The 26,030-nt window shown below is 49.7% G+C and overlaps 1 protein-coding gene across 2 annotated transcripts in view; it reads left to right on the top strand.

The window, feature by feature from the left end:
* The window catches only part of PTPN6 (protein tyrosine phosphatase non-receptor type 6), an 80,820-nt gene that overhangs the window by 12,610 nt on the left and 42,180 nt on the right, over positions 1 to 26,030 (top strand). For both annotated transcript variants that reach the window (XM_075612646.1, XM_075612647.1), the window contains exons 2-3: positions 7,611 to 7,733; positions 10,735 to 10,932. In XM_075612646.1, coding sequence (XP_075468761.1) covers positions 7,611 to 7,733; positions 10,735 to 10,932 — 321 coding nt within the window. The remainder of the gene's footprint in view (positions 1 to 7,610; positions 7,734 to 10,734; positions 10,933 to 26,030) is intronic.

Genomic DNA, 26,030 nt, shown 5'->3' with positions numbered 1-26,030 from the left:
ATTCATATTTGTCGTTTTTTGGGGGGTATCAAACCAGCACTTCAAATAGCTCAGGAACTGGGGGGGAGGGGGTTTAAAAAGTTTGGGGGAGTTGCTGATTAGCTCCAATGGATCCCCTCATTTCAGGTAATGTTAAAGAAAAAGATAATCTGCTTCAGGGGGGAGTGCTGCTTCAGGGGGGAAGTGCTGCTTCAGGGGGGAGTGCTGCTTCAGGGGGGAGTGCTGCTTCAGGGGGGAGTGCTGCTTCAGGGGGGAGTGCTGCTTCAGGGGGGAGTGCTGCTTCAGGGGGGGAGTGCTGCTTCAGGGGGGGAGTGCTGCTTCAGGGGGGGAGTGCTGCTTCAGGGGGGGGGGGAGTGCTGCTTCAGGGGGGGGAGTGCTGCTTCAGGGGGGAAGTGCTGCTTCAGGGGGGAGTGCTGCTTCAGGGGGGAAGTGCTGCTTCAGGGGGGAGTGCTGCTTCAGGGGGGAGTGCTGCTTCAGGGGGGGAGTGCTGCTTCAGGGGGGGAGTGCTGCTTCAGGGGGGGAGTGCTGCTTCAGGGGGGGGGGGAGTGCTGCTTCAGGGGGGGGAGTGCTGCTTCAGGGGGGGGGAGTGCTGCTTCAGGGGGGGGGAGTGCTGCTTCAGGGGGGAGTGCTGCTTCAGGGGGGGAGTGCTGCTTCAGGGGGGGAGTGCTCCCCCTGGTAAAAACCCCAACGTCCTCGCTTGGGACACACTTAATTAACTACATACAGAAATTATATAATAAAAATGCAGTTCAATATATAACTTAGCACATTCGTATTGACTTTATACGATGTTGCACAATTCTGTGAGCATCACAATCACAGATTGGATTTTGCTCCGAGACCACTGCTGAGCCTCATAATGGGGAGCCCCAATTTGATCATAGGTTACCCGATTTGGAGGGTACCTGACTCTTTGGCTCCTTCGGAGCTGTTCTTCTGCAACTCCCTCGGGGGAGTAGTAAACACAGTCCTGAGGCTCAGCCTCTTCCCTTGAGGGGAGAAATGCCTCTGAACAGTCTCTGTTTGGCACAAAGCATGGGCTCTGTGGATCCAAAGGCTGGCCTGTTGGTGCCACCTTAGTAGGCATTGGCCTACGGGGCCCTTTACCCGTAGCTCCTCCGGGAAATGCCCCTTCTGTGGAGTAGTCCCTTTGAGAGGGTCCTTCCATAGGGTCTTCAGGAGTTTCAGAGTGGGTTTCGTCATTTACAGTCTCTTGACCCAACTGTGATAAGTCTGACTCACCGTTGAGTGGTGTGGCCAGTATTTCTGCTTCCTCATCTCCCACTTGTGAAATGGGGAGAAGATGGTTACGGTGCCATACCTTTACCCGGCCTTCAGTGTCTTTGATGCGATAGACCGGGAGGCCAGGCATCTGAGATTCTATTTCGTATACACCGTCTCTTAATCGGTCGACCAATTTGTGTTTTCCTGGAACTCCCAGATTTTGAAGCAACACAGCGTCTCCAGGACAAAGCTCCCGATATTTGACCTTATGATCGTATCGCCTTTTATTGTCAGCATTCAGCTTAGCTGTAGACTTCTCAGCCTGTTGATAGGCCTGCTGCAAGCTGTCTTTAAGTATTTGCACGTATTTGAAATGGGTAGCATTGTGTATCCCATACGTCGAGACTCTAAGAAGTACATCCACTGGCAGTCTCGACTCTCGTCCGAACATGAGAAAGTACGGGGAGAATCCAGTTGACTCGTGTTGGGTACAATTGTACGCATGCACCAGGGCCTCCACGTGTCGACTCCATTCAGTCTTCTGAGCTCCCTTTAGAGTTCCAAGCATGTCCAGTAAGGTCCGATTAAATCGTTCTGGCAAAGTGTCTCCTTCGGGGTGGTACGGGGTCGTTCGTGATTTGGCAATGTTCAGCATTTTGAGCAATTCTCGGATCAGAGTGCTCTCAAAATCTCGACCTTGGTCTGAGTGGAGTCGATTTGGAAGACCGTAATGAACGAAGTTCTTTTCCCATAATATCTTCGCCACCGTGATAGCTTTCTGGTCTTTAGTGGGGAAGGCCTAGGCATACCGAGTGTAATGGTCGTTGGGAGCACGCTCCAGAAGGGCTGGATTCTTCTTTTCAACGGCTTGCCTAATGATACTAATGACAGGATCTCGTATTTGGTAGTCTACCAGATCTTTCCACCGTAGCACTTTGTCATGAGTTATGTTAATCCCTTTTGGATCGCAGTAGGCAGCTGAGACAGCCTGCCACTGGCATCCCAAGGAATCTACAACCCGTAATTCTGAGAAGGCCACTTGATCATTGACGATGGCGGCAGTGCTACACATAGCTCGCACCCCTGGGCCGGGGAGTTCTTCCCATTCCTCATCATCCTGAGTAGCACTTAGCCCTGGCCGTCGGGAGAGGGCGTCAGCCCCGACATTCAAGGGTCCCGGCTTATACTTCAGGGAGAATCGGTAATTGTTCAGAGCTGCCAGCCATCGGTGTCCTGCTGCATCCAATTTGGCCGAGGTATTGATGTACGTGAGGGGATTGTTATCCGTCCTTACCTCAAACGTAACACCGTAAAGGTAATCGTGGAGCTTCTCGGTGATCGCCCACTTGAGAGCCAGGAACTCCAACTTGTGGACGGGGTATTTCTGTTCACTGGGTGTCAGACTGCGGCTGATGTAAGCTACAGGCCGAAGGCCCTCAGGGTGCTTCTGGTTCAGGACGGCACCCAGTCCATTGAGACTGGCATCCACATGCAGAACGTATGGTTGTTCAGGATCAGCATACGCAAGCATCGGCGCTTCGGTCAGGCATTTCTTCAATTTCAGGAAAGCCTGTTCACACTCAGACGTCCATTTATCACCAAACGGTTGGTGGGCCGATACGGCCTTCCTTCCTGTATCTTCGGGGTATATCTTCAACAGATTGTTCAGGGGTTTAGCTCTACTAGAGTACCCTTCCACGAAGCGACGGTAATACCCACAGAACCCCAGGAAGGATCGTAGTTCTGTGACATTCTCGGGACGCGGCCAGTTCACGACCGCTTCTACTTTGGCTGGGTCGGTGGCGATTCCTTGAGCAGACACGATGTGTCCCACGTAGGTCACCGAGGTGTGACAATACCGGCACTTGTCTAGGGACAATTTCTACCCTTCCTTCCCAAGACGGTCTATCACTTTAAGCAGCCGCTCTTCGTGCTCTTCCAGGGTCCTTCCGAAGACAATGATGTCGTCCAGGTAGACGAGACACTCCCGAGGGTTCATGTCCCCGATAGTCTTCTCCATCAGTCTTTGGAAAGTAGCAGGAGCCCCACATATACCTTGGGGCATACGTGTAAATTGGTAGAACCCCAGTGGGCAGACGAAGGCTGTTTTCTCCTGATCCTCTGCATTCATGGGTACCTGATTGTACCCGGATCGTAGATCGAGCACGCTGAACCATTGGCTTCCGTTCAGAGCATTCAGGATCTCTTCAATGCGAGGAAGGTTGTACTGGTCCGGTATCGTACGGTTGTTCAGGGTTCGATAGTCGACACACAGTCGTACGGATCCGTTCTTTTTCCTCACCACCACTATGGGAGAGGCGTAAGGGCTCCGAGACTCCGTCAAAATCCCAGCGGTCTCCATTTCTTGCAAGACGTTCCTCACATCGTCCACATCCCTAGGGGCGATGCGACAAGAGCGTTCCCGGAACCGAGTGGCATCACTCAGTCTAATGGCATGTTGAGCGCTGCGACTGCACCCCACATCCATCTCACTCGTGGAGAACACAGTCCGTCGTTTATTCAACTGGGTTGTCAGACGCTCTTTCCACTCAGTGGTCAATGTCGACTCGCCGAAGTTGAAGTCCAGATCGACTAACCGCTCATTCCCTGCCGCCGCATTCACCTGGGCCGTTGTTTCCACGGGCTGACCGGATATATGCAACCCAGACTCTGTCCGGCATCAAGTTCCATCGGGAATGGGGAGATGTTCTGGCCATATACGTAGGTTCGTAGAGGGATTTTAGTCATCCACTCCCGCACCTCGGGTAGTACCCTATACCCTCTCTGAACTTCTTCCTCAGGGGTACTCTCCAGAGAGAAAAGCTGATCGTTCTCATCTCGCTCGGGATAACAGCACCAGATGGCCAGTCGTTGCACTCCCACTGGTAATATGGTCGTCAGTCCGCGTTGACAATTGTAGAGGTCCCTGTGACGTTCCAAGGCATATACCCGGTTGCACTCCTCTCGTAGGACGGGATCTAGGAGCGAATTGGCCAGCGGCAACTCGTTGGTCTCTTTCAGGTATGCTCTGATTACAGCTTGTACTATATCAGTATTGGTTCCCAAGATGATCGGATACTTGCACTGGTCTTGAGGCTCCGGGCATACCATGGCTGCTACGTGCATGGGGTGCTTCTTGCCGGTGTTCAGTTGGAGTATTTCCAGTTGAACCCTTACAATCCCATCGATGGGGTAGTCTTCATTACTTAACCCCCTAACCTTCATATGTTCATATGCTGGTCATAGAACTTGCGGTATATAATGGTCACTTGGGATCCAGTGTCCAGTAGGGCAGATGCATAGATCCCTTCCAGTACAACAGGCACGATGGCCGAGGGACCTACTTGACTGTAAGCTTCCCTTGGTAAGGCGTCATCACTGGGACCGGAGTCAGAAGTAGCATCTTCGGTTCCAGTAGGGGTTTTTGGGTCAGACTCTGCCATTTGTACGCGGCAGACCATTGACCGGGCTGAATTTCCTCTATCGGGAGGCTTTTCCTCCGGAGGATCCTCCCTCTCTGGGCAATCGCTGGAGAAGTGGCCCTTCTTCCCGCAGATATAGCAAACTACTTCGCGGCGTTCAGGACGACCCTTGTACGTGGAAGATGATCTCTCTGAGGTACGGCCCTTCGGGGGCCTGGGTGTCAGGATATATCATGAGACAGTCCTCTGCGGAGGGCTCGGGTAAATTTAATACATGGGGAACAGTCTCTGAACATATATCGCGTTCGGTGGCCAGGAGGTAGGTGGCCCCCCGGCCGTCAGCATCAAGTTTATAGTCTACCAATCGGGCGGTGGTCAGTCCCGGACAATTTCTTACTTGCTTGCGCACTGCGAATAAGTTCGTGTCGTTTGATACTCCCGCCACTGCAACTACGCGTCTTGGGGACATGCGGCGCGCTAAGACCCAGTCATGGACTTCTTGCTTTGATGGCACAGACATGATGGCGTTTAAGTCGGACAATTTGATATGGAATAGGGCACCCCAGGTAGAATCTCAGCAGCGCCTCCAAATATAACGGGTATTCCCCCACCCAATAGCATATAGTGTGTGTGGGCGGGCAACCTAATGTTACCAAGTGTGGTACGTTACCTGTTAGGCTCACAGGGGGCCTAAGCCTCCGCCACGGGGAGCCTGGGGTATGTATAATAATAGGAGTAACCTCGTACTCGGTGCACCGCCTCCACGTGCGATTGCTCCCACCAGAGGGGGAGTGGTCCTCGCAGGACAATATATATATATCACACACACAGCATGTAAAACAACCAATGACTTTACTGTAGCAAACGCACTTATTCATATAGATATCAACAAGTGTCCCTTTAGCTAGTGGAGACACTAACTACTGCGTCTCGCAGGACGCTCCCACCTACACCGGGTGATCCCACCCCATGTCCAGTAACCCCACACAATATGTCCTCCACCCTCAAGTGAGATAAATATATGTGTGACTGTGCAGCCACTATGTCCTGTGTGAATAGATGGTATAGTTGGTGCACTTGTTGATTACCTGCCGAGCACTCCAGTGCCCGGGCCTGCCAAGGAGCTTCACAAAGGATCCGATGACAGCTGACCACAGGAACTACCATCCGGGGCGATCCCACCCGGATGGCTGCTGCAGCGACAGCGAAGGTCTGAGCCCAGACCTCTGTATGGACGCGCAGCGTCCACTGTGTCCCTAACTGACTCTGGATAATAAGGGGCAAGGGTCCCTAACCTGGGGCCTGTCCCTGACACACTCAAGCTACTCGCCTAGGGGGCTGCTGGCCTAGTGCAGGGCGTCACTGACTCCTACACCCTACCTCCTTCCCCTAGCTGCTCCTGACGCCGACTGACTAACGTGCTCAGAGCCCGCAAAATATATCTAATCTCCTCTGCAGGGAGATGCTGCGACCCTATTGGCTCCCTGGCGTCACGTGGGGTCCCCTAAGGCTCATGGGACTTGTAGTCCCTAACTGGAGTCCTCCTCTCATTGGCTCCCGTTCGCGCGCTTGTCCTGCGCATGAGCCAACCTCCGTATTGGCCACAGTGGTGAGGGAGCCCATTGCGCATGCGCAACCACATAGAAGATGGCGACGCCCTGCGGCCCTGCTTTGGGAGCGCCGGGAGTCCTTGCAACGCGATCGCGGCCCTAGCAACCCCCCCGAAGCAGGATCCTACCGCCCCCACTCTTGCGGCCGGCCGACAGGACCGCCATTGGGCTCGGCGGCACCCGCGATCGCCAGCAAGGTGAGGGGGGCGACATGCAGAGGGGGACCCGGCTACATCTATATAATGGATAGTCAGTCAGCACTCCATTAGCAGAAACATGTAGGTAGGTGCAAGTCCCATAAAGAATTATAGGATAACGATACCGTGTAAATGTCCACAAAATCAGGAGACAGCACACAGTCTTGAGCAGGTAAACTGTATATTCAAAGCATGGTACAAAACAGCCAACGTTTCGATCCCCAAAAACGGGACCTTCCTCAGGGCAGTGCAGTGAGGGAATGACGTTGCATGCAGCCTTATATACCCCTAAACACTCATGTGACATACAATCAATCAAACAATTAAACCATAATGCAATTAGCCCCAAATCAATAAAAAAATGGCAACTGCTCAAGACTGTGCTGTCTCCTGATTTCGTGGACATTTACACGGTATCGTTATCGTTACTATATATATATATATATGTAAAAAACAGCAAGCACACCAATGTAGATATCCAGAAAGGCCCGGTGCTAGTCCCATAAATAATGTAAAGAGTACGTTTCCATCCAGCAGGGCAGCAGAACAGCACAGAGAGACAGCAGCACTCAGAGGTAAGTCAGCAAAATAATGTATTGAGACAGACACAAAAATCCGACGTTTCGATCCCCAGAGGGATCTTCTTCCTGGGGGTGTGGGATTGAAACGTCGGATTTTTGTGTCTGTCTCAATACATTACTTTGCTGACTTACCTCTGAGTGCTGCTGTCTCTCTTTGCTGTTCTGCTGCCCTGCTGGATGGAAACGTTCTCTCTGTCTCTCTCGTGTCTCTCGTGTCTCTCTCGTGTCTCTCGTGTGTCTCTCTCTCTCCACACACACACATTACCTTAGCTTACAAGGCAATTTCAGTGTGGACAGGAGTAGAGTGTGTAGCAGGAGCAAACCTTTCATGGCCCTTCACTGGTCTCCAGCTGAAGAGTTCTGGTCTAGGACATTTATCATATCTTTTAGCGTTGAAAATCAACTGAAGGAATCTCTCCCTCTCTTCTTCTCATCCCCACCTTCACCCTCTAACCCAATCACCCTCTTCCTCTCACCTCCCCTCTCTATCTCTCACTCCTCTTTTCCTCCACTCCCTCCCTCCCCCTTTCACTCTCTGTACCTCTCACCCCCTCACCCTCTTCCTCTCCCCCACAGGTGGTTTCACAGGGATATCTCTGGGTTGGAAGCTGAGGCTCGATTGAAATCCCGGGGGGTTTATGGAAGTTTCCTTGTCCGACCGAGCCGGAGAAAACCCGGAGACTTCTCACTTTCTGTCAAGTGAGTGTCCCCCAAATCCTGCACTGTGAAGATGCTGCGCTGTATAATTATGCTGAGTATCGCTATACGCTGATAATGAACGCACTATATAATGATACCAACTATCTCTATACACTGATAATAAACGTGCTGCGCTATATACTGATGCTGAGTATCTATACAGGAGGACAGAACCGCCAACATTTTGCACATAAGAATAGGTTCCACTGACTGTAGTTCATGCTGTATGGAGATATTTCTAAGCAATTCCTGTGGATGCTCCCTAACTTACACACACACACACACACACACACACACACACACACACACACACACACACACACACACACACACACACACACACACACACACACACACAGACACAGACACAGACACAGACACAGACACAGACACAGACACATGTATATGTATCAAATACAAAGATCACTTGTGAGCACATTCACATGTCTTAGACAGGTCTACACCCCGCCTTTCACCATTATCACCTAGCATACAGTGCTCCCACTGCAGCAAGGGATTCTGGGAAATGACATGCAAATAAGCACATGTGTCACCTTTTGCCTGAAATTCATTTTTACATGGAACCCATATAAGCTAATGCTCGCTGTTCACAAAGCTGTGTGCTAGGAGATAATGGTGAAAGGCGGGGTGCAGACCTGTCTAAGACATGTGAATGTGCTCAAAAGTGATCTTTTTATTTGCTATATGCTATACAGTGGAGGTTTTCTGTCGCCTTTTTCACCCACCATAATTTATATAAAGTATGGCATATATATATATATATATATATATATATATGCACTTTATAAATGTATATTTACACACATACACACATACACACACACACACTCTTACATCACTAACATTCAGGGACCATTTAACACCTTAAATCAGGGCTAGGCTTCAGTCAGATACATTCCAAGATGCACTGTTGTTAAGTAAAAAAACTCTCTTGCTTTATTCATTGTAACATCGCTGGAAGAAGAGATCAGTGTATCTCGAAAGCTCGCACAAATAAAAGCATTTCGTTAGCCACAGAATGGTATCGTCTATTCATTTTTGATTATTAAGCTTGGCTAACACACACACACACTCAAGAATAGCAGTTGGCACTCCTTTATAGAAACTGTTATTTGTAGGTGCATGTCCCATACAAATAAAATAGGTAAAAGTATACAATACCGTTCCGAAGTCTGGTACGTAAGAGACAGCACACAGAAGTAGTAGTTAACACAGTTATATTGGTGAAAAGTGGTACATCTTAGTCCAACGTTTCAGTCCTAAACACAGGACCTTCCTCAGGGAACCCTGAAGAAGATCCCTCCGTGGGATTGAAACGTCGATTTTTGTGTTGTTCTTTAATACATCATTCGTGTCAGAGAGGATGCAGCACGTGGACATTCCGCACTCATCCCTTCTTCTCTCCCTCTCTCCCTCCCATTTCTCTCTCTTTTCCTTTACTTCTTTATCTCTACATTTTTCCTGCATCTCTTTCTCACTTGGGTCCAGATCCACAAAAGGGCGCTGAGCTTTATCTCACCTTTACTCCCATTCATTCGAATCAGAGCTATCTCCTGCTTCTCTATCTCCATCTCCCTCTTCCTCCCCCTACTCCTCCCTTCCGCCTCTCCCCCCCTTTCTCTCCCCTCCACTCTCACCACACCCCCCCCCCCTCTCTCTGTCTGCCTTTTCTCTTCCTCCCTCACCCTTCTCTATTTCTCTTTCTCATGGCACTTTCCCTTCTATCTAACCAGCTAATTTTCTCTGCCTTCTTAGTCTCTCCCTTCTCTCACTTCCTCATTCGGCCTCCTCTCACTCGCTCCCCCTCCCCATGTCTCCTTTCTCTCCCCCCCCTCCCCACGTCTCCTTTCTCTCCCCCCCCCCTCCCCACGTCTCCTTTCTCTCCCCTCCCCATGTCTCCATTCTCTCCCCCCCTCCCCACGTCACCTTTCTCTCCCCCCCCTCCCCACGTCTCCTTTCTCTCCCCCCCCTCCCCACGTCTCCATTCTCTCCCCCCCTCCCCACGTCTCCTTTCTCTCCCCCCCCTCCCCACGTCTCCTTTCTCTCCCCCCCTCCCCACGTCTGCTTTCTCTCCCCACGTCTCCTTTCTCTCCCCCACGTCTCCATTCTCTCTCCCACACCTCTCCTTTCTCTCCTTCTCACCTCTGCTCCCTGCACAGCGATACATGGCAGATGCACAGTGATACACAGCAATGTATAGCAGATGCACAGCGATACACAGCAATGTATAGCAGATGCACAGCGATACACAGCAATGTATAGCAGATGCACAGCGATACACAGCAATGTATAGCAGATGCACAGCGATACACAGCAATGTATAGCAGATGCACAGTGATGCACAGCAATGTATAGCAGATGCACAGTGATACACAGCAATGTATAGCAGATGCACAGTGATACACTGCAATGTATAGCAGATGCACAGTGATACACAGCAATGTATAGCAGATGCACAGTGATGCACAGCAATGTATAGCAGATGCACAGTGATACACAGCAATGTATAGCAGATGCACAGTGATACATGGCAGATGCACAGCAAGGGGCAGGATTAGTGCCTCCCGGGTGTAAATAAAACAGGAGCCAGATTTATCAAATTAAAAAAATACAAACACTGATTTCCATGCGATTCCCCGCCCTGATAAATCTCGCCCTGTTTTGCCCGGGGTTGTTATCTGTGCACCGTTGTTGACAGCTCTGTCCCACGCGGGCGTGCAGTTATCTCGTATGAGAAACGTGATTAAGTAATAAACAGAACAAGGAGACATGAACGTTTGAGTTTGTGCATGAAGAAGCAGAGAAATCCTGCCCCCCTACTGTATATAGCGCTGGATCTGGTGTCAACAGGTCTACAGACATGATGCTGTCCAGAGTGCTGACACTCTAATTAACCAGTGTCTGGAAGGTAAGGGGGGCAGTGCAGGGGCATAACGAAACTTCAAGCACCAGCCCTCTCCTCTGTCTGTGTCCCCTGCAGGCTGGACAACGATGCAGTGACACACATCCGAATCCAGAACACGGGGGATTATTACGACCTGTATGGGGGGGAGCAGTTTGCAACGCTGTCTGAGCTGGTGGAATTTTACAAGGAACAGCAAGAGAGTATGCAGGACACGGACGGGACCCTCATCCAGCTCAAATACCCCCTGAACTGCTCCGACCCCACCAGCGAGCGGTAAGAAACCCAAGCGGTAGAGTGACCAGACGTCCCGGTTTCTCCGGGATTGTTCCAGTTTCGGGGATTGTGTCGGCTGGCGAGAGCCGATCCCGTGCATGTGCTATCACCTCTTGCCGTTCGCGCATGCGTGGTTGGTGCGGGCTGTTTCCCCCCCCCCCCCCCGGACATATGGTCACCCTACCAAGCCAGCCATATGATGACATTCAGGGTCATATAATAACATGCAGTGTGATATAATAATATGCAGAGTGATATAATAACATGCAGAGTGATATAATAATATGCAGAGTGATATAATAACATGCAGAGAGATATAATAACATGCAGTGTGATATAATAACACGCAGTGTGATATAATAACAGGCAGAGTGATATAATAACATGCAGAGCGATATAATAACACGCAGAGCGATATAATAACATGCAGAGTGATATAATAATATGCAGAGTGATATAATAACATGCAGAGCGATATAATAACATGCAGAGTGATATAATAACATGCAGAGGTATATAATAACATGCAGAGGTATATAATAACATGCAGAGCGATATAATAACATGCAGAGCGATATAATAACACGCAGAGCGATATAATAACACGCAGAGCGAAATAATAACATGCAGAGCGATATAATAACATGCAGAGTGATATAATAACATGCAGAGCGATATAATAACATGCAGAGCGAAATAATAACATGCAGAGCGATATAATAACATGCAGAGTGATATAATAACACGCTGAGTGATATAATAACACACAGGGATATAATAACACGCTGAGTGATATAATAACACGCAGTGTGATAGAATAACACGCTGAGTGATATAATAACATGCAGGGATATAATAACACGCAGAGCGATATAATAACACGCAGAGTGATATAATAACACACAGAGTGATATAATAACATGTAGAGCGATATAATAACATGCAGAGCGATATAATAACATGCAGAGCGATATAATAACACACAGGGATATAATAACACACAGGGATATAATAACATGCAGAGTGATATAATAACATGCAGAGCGATATAATAACATGCAGAGTGAGATAATAACACGCAGAGCGATATAATAACACGCAGAGTGATATAATAACACGCAGAGTTATATAATAACATGCAGAGCGATATAATAACATGCAGGGATATAATAACAAGCAGAGCGATATAATTACACGCAGAGTGATATAATAACACGCAGAGTTATATAATAACACGCAGAGCGATATAATAACATGCAGAGCGAGATAATAACACGCAGAGTGAGATAATAACACGCAGAGTGATATATTAACATGCAGAGTGATATAATAACACACAGAGTGATATAATAACAGGCAGAGTGATATAATAACATGCAGAGTGATATAATAACACGCAGAGCGATATAATAACATGCAGGGATATAATAACATGCAGAGAGATATAATAACACACCAGGATATAATAACACGCAAGGATATAATAACACACTCGGTGATATAATAACACACGGATATAATAACACAGGGATATAATAACACGCAGAGTGATATAATAACACACAGGGATATAATAACACGCTGAGCGATAATATAACAGCGTTTTATAAAGCAATATAATAGTCTGGTGTCTAAATGCCTGAGCCTGTCCCCATAATCTGCAAAACATACTTAGAATTATGCAACTAATATTGACAGATTTATTATAAATCATTCTTCCTGGTAATGTACCGGTTATTAAGAATTTATATTAGTGTTAGGACCCTTGAGACATGGTCTGCCTTGGCGAGGCTCAAGGGCTTACGACACTTTGGCCAAAGAGTTAAACTAAAAGACCATTTTATTCAAAATATATCTAGGCACTGTACCATGTATTTGTGTCAATGGATGTAGCACTGAGCTCTGCCTGTGTTTCATGTTCTAAAGGCCAGGGTGTGCAGCGCACAGCAAAGATGAAAGAGCAGGTCTTGCAATAAAAATCCTTTAATATTCAAACATCTGGTTGTGGGACAGCAGCAAACTTCAACGCGTTTCGTTCAAAGAACTTTTCAAAGAACTTCTTGAAAAAGTTCTTTGAACGAAACGCGTTGAAGTTTGCTGCTGTCACACAACCAGATGTTTGAATATTAAAGGATTTTTATTGCAAGACCTGCTCTTTCATCTTTGCTGTGCGCTGCACACCCTGGCCTTTGGAACGTTTTACCATACAGCTGCACGCTTTGGAAGGGAGACCCTGGGAAGGACAATACGTGAGTACATTACCGGGGGCTAACCCAATGAGGAAGGGGGGGTGTCTTTGGACAACCACCCCAACCTTCAGGGTATCCTATGCCCACCTAAGGTTTAGTACTGTTTATATTATTATACCCAGTTTATGCTCCCTTCCATTATACACAGTCTTAGCACTTTTAGAGCACCATTCACAAACAAACTGTGTTTCATGTTCTGTCTCTGGTTTTAACCCTATAATCTGCAGTCGGGGGATCACCCTACATTAGATATAAACTAGGACGGTCTGAGCCTGTCCCTATAATCTGCAGTCAGATTGCCCTATATTATATATGTAACAGTGTTTCCCCCACCCAATGGGAGATTCTGCCATTACAGCGTGTGTGGTGCATGCTACCTGTTGGTAACAGGAGGGCTGAGTCATCCACCGATGGTTGTGGGTACACAGGACAGGTTTCTGGGGTACATACCCCACGTGGTTCTGTAGCAGTGCAGTGCCTCCCTCTGCCGCAGGCTCCAGATGTATGGAGGCGATCTCCTACAGTAGAAATACTCCCTCTCCTTCCCCAGTAAGATCACACACCAGGCAGGAGGTATATGAAATAGGAACGGCTTTATTGGGTCAGCACTCACAGTCACAGCAGTGGCCGGCCCAATACAGTCTCTTGAGTCGGCTACCCAGCTGTAGGATGGTCCCTGGACAACCACAATGGGTCATGGCCCCCCGCAGCTGTCCTGGCTCTTCCTTACCTCTCTAGCAGAGGCAGAGGAAAGGTCCACACTCACTCTCCCCCAAGGGGAAGAGGAACAGAGAAGGCCCAATGCCCAGGCACTCTGCTGTGCGACCTGCCTCTCCCAATTTGGGAGAGGCACTACTGAATTTGGGTGGCAATCTCCCTTAAGTACAGCCAGGAGGAGGGCCTAATTCCACCTCCTCCCCCTGTCGCTCAGGGGTACTGTTATTCAGGACCTACTGGTCCTGATTCCTGAATTTGATCTACGTTGGAAAGGAGGATATTATCTATCCCAGACTGCACATCTCAGCACTTTACTACTGCTGTGATGCCGCCTTTACTATTTATATTTGCTATGACCTCACTTGTTTTCAAATTACGCACTTCTTTCTAACAGCCTCGTCTCCAACTCTATTCATATATCCCCATCTCTCCTTCCTTCGCCACTTCTCAGTTCACATGAACTCCTTTCTTAACTGCACCCTCTGTCACCATACAGCTATACACCATGCACTAAAACACACCCCTACAAATCATACTCTATCCATGCTTCTCCTCCTTGCTTCAGGGGATATCTCCCCCAATCCTGGTCCCTGCCTTATTTCTACATGCTCTCGTCCTCGCCTGCCAAATGCAACTTCTACTCCTTCTGGTGTCAACCCCTCCAACCTCATACCCATCTACCCATCCCCTCTCGCCCTCCCTCCTCTCTCCCTTTCTCCTGTGCCCTTTGGAATGCTCTCTTCCTCTCTAACAAGTTCCTCTCTGTCCATGACTTCTCTCTCACTCTCTGCTCCTATTTCCTATAACTGAGACCTAGCTCACTCACTCTGACTCTGACACTCGCCCTGGAAGCTGCCCTCTCTTATGGTGGCCTTTCTTTCTCCCACACTCTGCGCCCTGATGGCAGGGGTGGAGGCGTGGGGCTCCTCCTCTCATCTCATTTTCTCTCTCTCGCTTCTCCCCTTCTCCATCTACCCCTCGCTTCTGCAGAGACCTGCGCTCTATTAACCTACCAGCCTTTGAGTCCACTTTACGCTCCTCTCTCTCCTCTCTCAGCTCTGCTCCAGACCCTGACAACCTGGTCAAGAACTACAATTCTGCCTTGTCCTCCTCTCTCGATCTACATGCCCCGCTTTCTCTCTGCTATTCTCGCCCTTCTAAACCAGACCCTGGCTAAATTCCCAGACGCGCATGCTGCGTTCCTCCACTAGTTCTTCTGAACGCCTCTGGAGGAAGTCTCACACTCTCGCAGACTTCCTTCACTACAAATTTATGCTATCCTGTTTCAACTCTGCCCTTTCCCAGGCTAAACAAGCCTATTTTTCTTCACTAATCAACATGCACAAATCTATCCCACACCGACTCTTCTCTGTTTTTGACTCTCTACTCAAACCACCCCCAGCTGCCTCTTCTTCCTCCATTTCACCTCAGGACTTTGCTGACTATTTTAAGGAAAAGGTGGAATCCATATGTCAGAACATCCCCTCTGTTTCCTCCACCCATCCTACACCGCTTCCCAACTCTCCTCCTGCCTTCCTTGACTCTTTTCCCGCTGTCTCAGAGGAGGATGTGTTACTGCTGATCTCCTCTTCCCCCTCTACCACTTGCCCTCTTGACCCCATTCCCTCCCATCTCCTAAAACCTCTTGTTCCTACTATAACCCCTACACTCACACACATTTTTAACTCCTCCCTCTACTCTGTTACCTTTCCCTCCTCCTTCAAACATGCACGAGTTATACCATTACTCAAAAACAGCAAGCTTGACCCTATCTGTCTTTCTAACTATAGACCTGTCTCCCTCCTGCCTTTTGCCTCTGACTCCTTGAACGTCTTGTATTCTCTCACTTGCTCCACTTTCTCAACACCTATTCTCTCCTAGACCCTCTACAATCTGGCTTCCGCACTGCTCACTTGACTGAAACAGCCCTCACTAAAATAACTAATGACCTCCATGCTGCCAACGACAGAGGTCATTACAGTCTGCTCATATTACTCGACCTCTCTGCAGCATTTGACACCGTGGACCACTCTCTTCTCCTTCACAGTCTCCATACTCTTGGTATTCGTAACAAAGCTCTATCCTGGATCTCCTCTTACCTCTCCCATCATACTTTCAGTGTCTCTTCTGCTAACACCTCCTCCTCTATTGATCTCTCTGTGGGGGTACCCCAGGGTTCTGTCCTGGGACCTCTTCTTTTTTCTCTGTACACACTTTCTCTGGGTGACCTAATCACATCTCTTGGGTTCAAATATCACCTCTATGCTGACGTCAAATTTACTTTTCAACCCCTGACCTTACACCTGCTGTACAGACCAAAGTTTCTGAATGTCTCTCTGCGATATCATCCTGGATGGCCCTACGCCAACTTAAACTTAACATGGCTAAAACAGAGCTCCTCATACTTCCTCCCAAACCTGACCCTACTACCTCCTTCCACATTACTGTTGGAAGTTCAGTCATACACCCAGTAGCCCAAGCACGCTGCCTAGGGGTCACACTCGACTTCTCTCTCACATTCTCCTCTCACATTCAAAAAGTTTCTAAAACCTGTCGCTTTTTCCTCCGCAATATTACAAAGATATGCCCTTTCCTCTGTTACTCAACTGCTAAAACTCTGACTCAGGCTCTCATTCTCTCCCGTCTCGATTACTGCAACCTCCTGCTGTCCGGCCTTCCTGCCTCTTACCTGTTTCCCCTACAATCTATCCTAAATGCTGATGCCAGAATCACTCTACTCTTTCCTAAATCTGTCTCAGCGTCTCCCCTGCTCAAATCACTCTCCTGGCTTCCTATCAAATCCCGCATCACACTCAATTCTCCTCCTCACTTTTAAAGCTTTACACTCTTCTGCTCCTCCTTACATCTCAGCCCGAATTTCTCGCTATGCGCCATCTCGACTCAAGGATGTCTTCTCTCTCCCCCCTTTGTATCTAAAGCCCTCTCCTGCCTTAAACCTTTCTCACTGACTGCCCCGCACCTCTGGAATGCCCTCCCCTTCAATACCCGGCTAGCACCCTCTCTATCCACCTTTAAGACCCACCTTAAGACACACTTGCTTAAAGAAGCATATGAGTAGCACCGTGGATAATACTAGGCACATGATACATAAAGCTTGGCCCCCTGCAGACGCACTTACCAGACTTCCATCCTACTGTCTCTGTACGTTCTTCCTATTTACCAATTAGACTGTAAGCTCCACGGAGCAGGGACTCCTCTTTCGAAATGTTACTTTTACGTCTGAAGCACTTATGCCCATTACCTGTTATTTGTATTATTTATATAATTGTCACATGTATTACTACTGTGAAGCGCTATGTACACTAAAGGCTCTATATAAATAAAGACATACTGTACAATATAATACAATACAGCAGGGAGTGGGGAAAACCCATGATTACTACTGGCAGGCCTGCTCTTACCAGGGCTTACTGCCAATGAGAGCAGACTGGTAGCCAGAAACCAGTCCTGGCTACACTCTCCCTCTGGTGGAACTCCCATGTCCTCACTGAGACTGAAATTTGCGGTTACCATCCTTCAGATGCATAACCTACAGAAAAGGAGAAATTAATGCAGTATGTCAGTCATAACAGATACATGATACATGCTTGCTGTAATTACAGTGGAAGAACATAATTATAGCAGCATTCCATAGTACAGTAAACCCAGGTCCCTCCCAAGATAGAGAACCTATTATTCATTAATAATGCTCAGGGTCTGGTTTGCTGACTAGTGCCCCAGTACTGTCAGGCACTGTTACTGAAAACACCCTCTTAGGGTGCCGCTCAGACACGTATTCCACCCTGTCCATGTAGATGGATCTCCCTACCTTCCACACATATACTAGGCAAGCTACCCTTTCTTTTACATGGTGAAAGGTACTCCTGCCGTGAGCATGAATGTAGGCCCTGATCACATGAATCAACCACGTCTCACGATTCTCATCGATTTCCCACATGATAGGCTCTGGTACATATGGGTACTCGAATCCGTGGGCTGCCTGTAATGCTGAACTACGTGTCTTTCTGCTCTGCTTATTTTTGTTAGTCTGCGACCTTCAGCCTGACCTGGCAGGGCCCGGAATAAAGGCTCCTGTATGGAGGGTTCGCAGTACATAAGGATTACCCCCTTGGGCTGTACTATCCTGATTTCATACTCCCAGCACCTCATAGCTTCAGCTGTCTCTTCAGGGCTGAACTCTACTTCCTCCCACCAATGATCCACCACATCACCTGCTTCCAGTAAAAATCGGGTGCGGTGCATATATGGCAAATACCCCTGAAATCAAGGATGCCACCAGGGCAATGACTTAACAGGTGCCGCTTTAACAGATCCCGCCCCAGGTGTGGTGTGGGGCGAAAAACCTGACGTATCAGAGGTTACAGACATAGCATAGTGACTATCCCCGGAAGTAACACTATTATACATGTCATATCATCATCTTTATCATCAATAGGACACTTATCCCCACAGTCCCAATCTTTCCAGTCAAGGGCAGGCTTCAGAGTCTGTGAGGCCCGCAGAGCCCTCTTTTTGGAAGAATAATCCCTAGAAGCTTGTTCTACTTCTCCTGGTGGAACACCAGCTTGACGATGGCCAGTAGATACGTGCTTCATGGTAGAACTCACAGAAGGGGTGGCACTAGTCAATGGGTATGGGGCCTTAAGGTTCTTAAAGTCTCGGTCAGAGTCCTTAACATAGAGCCCACCCTGACTAGACACCAGCGCCACGCTGACTACGTGAGGTTCTATCAAGATCTTGGGCATAGGTCTATGAGCCATTAATAGTCCCGGTACTGGGCCAGAAATGCAGGAGTAGGGACCTCAGGGTACACAGGAGGCTCAGCTTTCTTCGCGAGCTAAACGTTCCCGAAAGGAGTTCATGAATGCTGCCCCTTTTATAGGAGTTGGAGCGGTACTCAACGGAGTGGGAATCAGCCATTCCTCGTCCGCCCCAGTGGTCGCTCTTGTAGTGATGTCATCACCGACAGGTCTCGTTGGTTCCTGGTACAAATCCAGGTTCCGCACCGGAAGTGCGTTGACATCCGGTCTTTGGACAGGCGTGTCCTCATCAATATCCTAGTGGGCCTCGGTACCGGAAGGTACATCCACACCGGAAGATTCCATGGGCGCTGTAGAATCCCTGGTTAGGCCACTAGGCACCTCCATGCTTGGGATACTTTTCCGCCTGTAACGGTGTTTGCCCGGGCCCAATCTCATATTGCCCCCTTTCTGTGGAAACTGACCCATGTTACAAGGCATAATAGTGTTGTGCACCTGCTGGCTTACAGGACTCCTGAGTCTCCCGCTTGATGGTATTATGGGGAAGGTCAGGACAGGCTTCTGGGGACATACCCAGTACGTACTCACGGTGACAGCGCCTCCATCTATTGCAGGCCCCAGGATATTCGGTGGAATCCCTGGAATAGAACGTCCCACTCAGGGATGAGAGATTCCAGTCTCACAACCGCTTCTTTATAAATCAGGAACACTTTATTGCACCAACAGCATACACTGGAGCAGCATACTGTACACAGCAGTACAGGAACACAGGAGTTCTCCTGCAGGATGGACCTGGCCATACACTCCCAGTCAGGGCCCTGGAAGCAGGCCTAGCTCTTCCACTGCCCCTATCAGAGTAGTGGGAACAGTCTACCCTCCTCTCCCCTAAGGGAGGGCCCACAGATTGGCAGAGCCCTGCACAACTGGGTTTGGTGACTGAGCTCCTCTCAAGATAGGAGCAACTGACTCAATACAGGAAATGCAGTTCATAAAGACAGATCCAGCATTGCCCCGCCCATCCCTTATTGGACACAGGCCTGACTGCACTGCCTTCTCTGCTTCACTGATCTGCAGTGAGTAGGGAAAACCCATATTTACTCCTGGCAAACCTGCCCTTACCAGGGATTATTGCACAGGAGGAGGACAGAATTCTAGCCCCAAAACTACCCAGGGCTACACGCCTCTCAGGTCTCACGGTCGCTGTCATCAGGGTCGGACTCCGTCGTCGGTCGGAGCCGCTTAGAAGGGTCGGTTCGTCTGTTGCCTCGGTCTGGTCATCCAGCATCGGCCGGAACACCACGGACGACAAACAGCTACTAGTACTAGACGAAGGTAGGGACACTTCCGCAGGGGAGAGGTACTGGATAATTTCGGAGTCATCAGTGGCAATAAGCAGGGCCCGTTCCGGCTCCTGCACCCCTGGCAACAGCGGATCCTCATCACCCCAGGCAGTCACCTTACCCGTTTGCTCTAGTGTTGGTTCCAGATCACTGACCATCTCTGGTTCCTCTGCGGGGACCGGGTCTGGAACCATCTCAGCTCATTCTGTAATCAGCGGGGTACTTGGACCCCCGGTAGCATCCTCTTGGGCCCACAGGAACCTCCATAGTTGAGGTAGATGATGTAGCAGCAGCATCGACCACCCAGGTATTGGGGTCAGTCGCATCTTTGTCTGCGAAAGCCGTAGGCCGCAGCAGCGTGAGCTTGAGAAATCTGGCTCCGCATCGGGCACTCTTGGCACCCCATACCAGGTCGCCACCTGGAAAATCTCACTGGGGGCAGAGGCATCTCAGGTACTTCTTTCCTTCCAGCTTCACCCCCAGGAGACCTCCTGGCAGACAGTAGTGCAGAAACTCCAGCTCGCTGGACATGGTTAAGTCTCTTTGTAGGCCTGGGCACAAGTACTAGCAGAATAGCTCCTCTCTCTCTTTCCAGGCTCCGAAGAACTCAGGGTGCGGTCGGCCACATCCAGCTCCTCCCTTGTCTTTGGTACTCAATCGGCATTGGCTGTTACCATGCCCCCTCCCTCTGGGGGAGATTAGAGGAGGGGCACTCGGGAACAGGGCATGACTCTGGCTCCTGGCTGAGCCAGTCACATCGCTTGGGTGGGGTCTTGGCATTCGCGCCAGACCCTTGCAGAGCTGTGCAAGAATAAAGCATGTAACTGTCCTGCAAAACATACACGCGTTCCCCAGTGTTGGCGGGACCGTAGGGCGTTCCCAGGCAGGGGAACCGCCATTTTGAGCACAGGTTTTTCCCAGACCATGTGGTGATCATGATTCCTGCAGGAATCAGTTCCTTGTAGGCTTCCACAGCACATGTATAGCGGCCTACCGAGAGTAGGTAATACCCCAGGCTAGCAAAGCTCTTTCCAAAACGCTGCACTCGTTCACAGTCCATCACAAGCACTTTGTGGTTCCACAGTCTGACCACGGCTAGTAGTACTCTGGGCGTTCTTCCAGCAGAGGGGCTCAGGTACCTAGTAAATCAGACACCCCTCCTAAGACACTCCCTAGCAGTACCTTACGCCACCCCGTCTGTCCTGATCCCCCAATCTTCTTAAGGTGATCCTGGCCCACAGCAACTAGATCCTCTCCAGATGTCCTGAGCGCATCAGTCGCAGGGTGACTCCGAACAGCAATAGCTTCTTGTCTCCAGACCATTCACCCGATAGGGCAGTCTAGGCCATAGTTCCATGGCGGGGAAAGTGGTCCCTGGTTATGGTATGCCGGAGTCCCCTGGACCCTACACCTAGCCTCCCTCCCTCCTTCAGCACTTGCTCTGGAAGCGTACCTTATTACTTCCAGCCTTGCGTCGCTGAAAACCTGTCCTGTTGAGCAGTATCTCAGCAGCGTCTCTAAATGTAACGGTGTTTCCCCCACCCGATGGGAGATTCTTCCATAACAGCGTGTGTGGTGCATGTTACCTGTTGGTAAGTAGGAGGGCTGAGTCGTCAACCGATGGTTGTGGGTACACAGGACAGGTTTCTGGGGTACATACCCCACATGGTTCTCTATCAGTGCAGCGCCTCCCTCTGCCACAGGCCCCAGATGTATGGAGGCGATCTCCTACAGTAGAAATACTCCCTCTCCTTCCCCAGTAAGATCACACACCAGGCAGGAGGTATATGAAACAGGAACGGCTTTATTGGGTCAGCACTCACAGTCACGGCAGTGGCCTGCCCAATACAGTCTCTTGAGTCGGCTACCCAGCTGTAGGATGGTCCCTGGACAACCACAATGGGTCATGGCCCCCCGCAGCTGTCCTGGCTCTTCCTTACCTCTCTAGCAGAGGCAGGGGAAAGGTACACACTCACTCTCCCCCAAGGGGAAGAGGAACAGAGAAGGCCCAATGCCCAGGCACTCTGCCGTGTGACCTGCCACTCTCAAGTGGAGAGAGGCACTACTAAATAAGTACAGCCAGGAGGAGGGCACCAGGTCTGATCCATGATTGGATATACTCAGGCCTAGTTCCACCTCCTCCCCTGTCACTCAAGGGTACGGCAGGGAGTGGGAAAAATCCATGATTACTACTGGCAGCCTGCTCTTACTAGGGCTTACTGCCAGTGAGGGCAGACTGGTAGCTAGAAACCAGTCCTGGCTACACATATAAACCAGGAATGCCTGAGCTTGTCTCTATAACACGGGTCAGGGTGTGTGTAGGAGATGGTGTGAGTGTGGTCTGTGCTATTTCTGTCACAGGATGAGATCTGGCCTCTGTCACCCCCCCCCCCCCCCTCCCTTCTATATCTTGGTCGTTTCTTAAAGAGAAGGAAGTGACATAAAAGTTATATTTGGCACCTATTATGGTAACTCACTGTATCAGTGTGTGTGTGTATGTGTGTGTGTGTTATAATATTACTATTTAGAGCAGTGTATATATCAATGAGCAGAGTATATGTGTGTGTGTGTGTGTGTGTGTGTGTATAGAAGTGTATATATCAGTTTACAGAGCAGTATATGTATATATACATCTCAGTCTGTGAGACACACATGGCTGTGACATCTCTGTCTCTCTCCATCTCCAAGATTGTGACTTGCTCTGACCACCTCTCTCCCTCTGTATTCTTTTGTTTCTCTCTGATCCTCTCTCTCTCTCCCTCTGTCTGTATGCCTCTCTCTATCCCACTGTCTGTATGTCTCTCTCCCACTGTGTTCTTTTCTTTCTCTCGGATCCTCTCTCTCTCTCCCTCTGTGTGTATGCCTCCCTCTCCCTCTCTCTGCCTCTCTGCCTCTCTGCCTCTCTGCCTCTCTGCCTCTCTGCCTCCCTTTCTTTCTGACCCTACCTCTCACTCAAATCAAATCAAATAAGCTTTATTGCATTACAAAATAACATTTCAGTATTGCCAAAGCGTGAATAATAGGGGGTGGGGTACAATGATTACACAGTACATGAATAATAGGGGGTATAATGATTACACAGTACATGAATTACAGGGGTAGGGTATAATGATTACATGGTACAGGAATAATAGGGGGTATAATGATTACACAGTACATGAATTATAGGGGGTTGGGTATAATGATTACACAGAACATGAATAATAGGGGGTGGGGTACAATGATTACACATTACAGGAATAATAGGGGGTAGGGTATAATGATTACACATTACAGGAATTACAGGGGGTATGGTATAATGGTTACACAGTACATGGGTAACAGTTACACACAGGGATGTGGGGGTTAGTGGGCGTCTCTCAGCCTGTGGCAGGTGCTGATATAGTGTGCAGCCAGTTCTGCTGGGGTTTCATCTCCCAGGAGGATCGCTAATTTTGGTTCTCTTCTATATTATTAAAGTTCTGGATAAGAGCTGTGAGTTTCTCCAGGTGGGCACTCCTCACTTCAGAGTATTGTGTGCAACGCAGCAGGAAATGTGTTTCATCTTCTACCTCTCCTAGCTCACATCGCTGGCACAGTCTCACCTCCCGGGGCTTCCAGTTCTGTCTGTGTCTGCCTGTGTCTCTCACACACCTCTCCTAGATCACATTGCTGGCACAGTCTCATCTCCCGGGGCTTCCAGTTCCGTTTGTGTCTGCCTGTGTCTCTCACACATCTCTCCTAGATCACATCACTGGCACTGTCTCATCTCCCGGGGCTTCCAGTTCTGTCTGTGTCTGCCTGTGTCTCTCACACATCTCTCCTAGATCACATCGCTGGCACAGTCTCATCTCCCGGGGCTTCCAGTTATGTCTGTGTCTGCCTGTTTCTATTTCCAGGCTGTGGGCACTCATTCTGTACTGGCCCAGGGTCTGTCTCTGTTTTGGATATTTTACCCTCAGTAGGTAGGGTGCCAGAGTGTATTCTCTCTGTAGGCTGTGGTAGGTCTCCAGCTTCTTTGAGCGCTGGATATTATTTTCCCACATAGTCACATATTGCTCCTTCATTTCGCTGGCGATTGAGTTGATTTGTTTTTTTTGGCAGGTTGTTGATCTGTGTGGGGTTTTGTTCTTGAGATACACAGACCGATATGCGGTCTGTAGGGAGCGGGAGCCGGAGCGGGAGGTGGGAGGTTTGACAGGGAGGGGGGGCGTGGCTTGAGCGGAGGGACCCGCTACTCTCCCCCCCCTCCCTACCCGGACTGCAGGAGGGAGCTGCTACTGTCCCCCCACTCCCTCCACTGGCTGCAGGAGGGACCCGCTACTCTTCCCCCCCCCCCTCCCTCCACGGACTCGGGCTGGAGCACTCATACATACACACATACACACACACAGGCAGGCACTCACGCACTCATACACACACGCGCGCACACACATGCAGGCACTCACGCACTCACACACACACACACACAGACAGAGGCAGGCACTCAGGCACACACATACACACACACATACACACACACAGACAGGCACGCACGCACTCAGACACACACAGAAAGGCACTCACCTGCTTTCACTCCACACTCCTCCCCGCTCCCCGAAGCCTCTCCTCCTCCCGCAGCCTCCCCTCCCCATTGGCTCACAGCCACACCACGTGACGCGTCAACGCTAGGAAACACCATTCTGTTGTGTCTCCTAGCGGCTGACGCGCCACAGCGTGTAGTCAGCTGTGCCGCCAGTGGGGACCGGGACCGGCTCGCGAGGATTCCCCTGCTGGTGGGGAACTCGCTACATTGCCGCCCGCGCCAACGAGCGCAGCGGGACCGAGGCCTAAGACTGTGGGTGGCTGCTGTTTAGGTGGGCCCACAATGTCAGTGCTCTCTTCTGCACAGTGAGCAGTAGAGGAAAGCGGCCCAGCTCAGCCCGGCATTGGTTGACGTACTCCTGTGTACTTGGAGAACGTGTTTGCAGAATTCCAAATGCAGTATTTAAGTTCGGCTGGTATCCCATTTTGTGGAGTCGGGGTATGTCACAGGTCCCCACACCTCACTGCCATACAGAACTCTCCCCCTCTCCCCCCTCTCCCCCCTCTCCCCCCTCTCCCCCCTCTCCCCCCTCTCCCCCCTCTCCCCCCTCTCCCCCCTCTCCCCCCTCTCCCCCCTCTCCCCCCTCTCCCCCCTCTCCCCCCTCTCCTATCATCACAGCATATTTTCCATATTATATATTTGCATCTTCTTTCTGTGTAACATACAAATGAGTGGTTAGAGTGTGTGTGTCACTGTGTGTATGTCACGGTGTCACTGTGTGTATGTCATTGTGTCACTGTGTATTTCACTGTGTCACTGTGTATATATCATTCTATCACTGTATGTATGAGATATATACAGGAAGGAGAGTTCCTTATCAATATGAATTACACAGAATATCACGTTATGTCTAAAGGGCAACAAGAGAGACTCTGAACTCACAGCTGCTCATCCCATACTCTCTGCCCCCCTCTTACTGTCTCTCTCACCTTCTCTCTCTCACTCCTCCACATTTTCTCTCTTTACCCTCTCTCTCTCTCTTTCCTCCTTTTTCTCTCTTTACCCCTCCCCATTTTCTTTCTCCCCTTCCATTTTTTCTCCCTCCCCCTCCCCCTCCCTCTCTCCCCTCCTTTTCTCTCTCTCTCCCCCCCTCTCTCTCTCTGTATCCCCCCTCTCCATTTTTTTCTCCTTCCCCTCTCCTCTATCACTCCTCACCATTTCCTCTCTTTCCCCCCTCTCTATCTGGCTGTCTCCCCCTCTTTTCTCTCTGTCTCATCTCCCCTCCTCCCCTATTTCTCCCCTATTTCTCCCCATCTCCCCTATTTCTCCCCTCTTCCCCCTCCCATTTTCTCTCTCCCCTCCCCCTGATCTGTTTCCCCCTCTCTTTTCTCTCAGTCTCTCTCTGTTTCCTTCTTGTGGTTGGAAAATTCTCTGCCGTCAGATGCTGTTTTGAAATAATCTCTCACTGAAATTTCCATCATGTGACTTCTCACACACAACCGCAACA

The sequence above is a fragment of the Ascaphus truei genome, chromosome 8 (assembly GCF_040206685.1).
Source record: "Ascaphus truei isolate aAscTru1 chromosome 8, aAscTru1.hap1, whole genome shotgun sequence".
NCBI classification, from domain to species: Eukaryota; Metazoa; Chordata; class Amphibia; order Anura; family Ascaphidae; genus Ascaphus; species Ascaphus truei.
The sequence above is the reverse complement of the archived record's forward strand: the minus strand, read 5'-3'. Positions and strand labels throughout refer to the sequence as shown.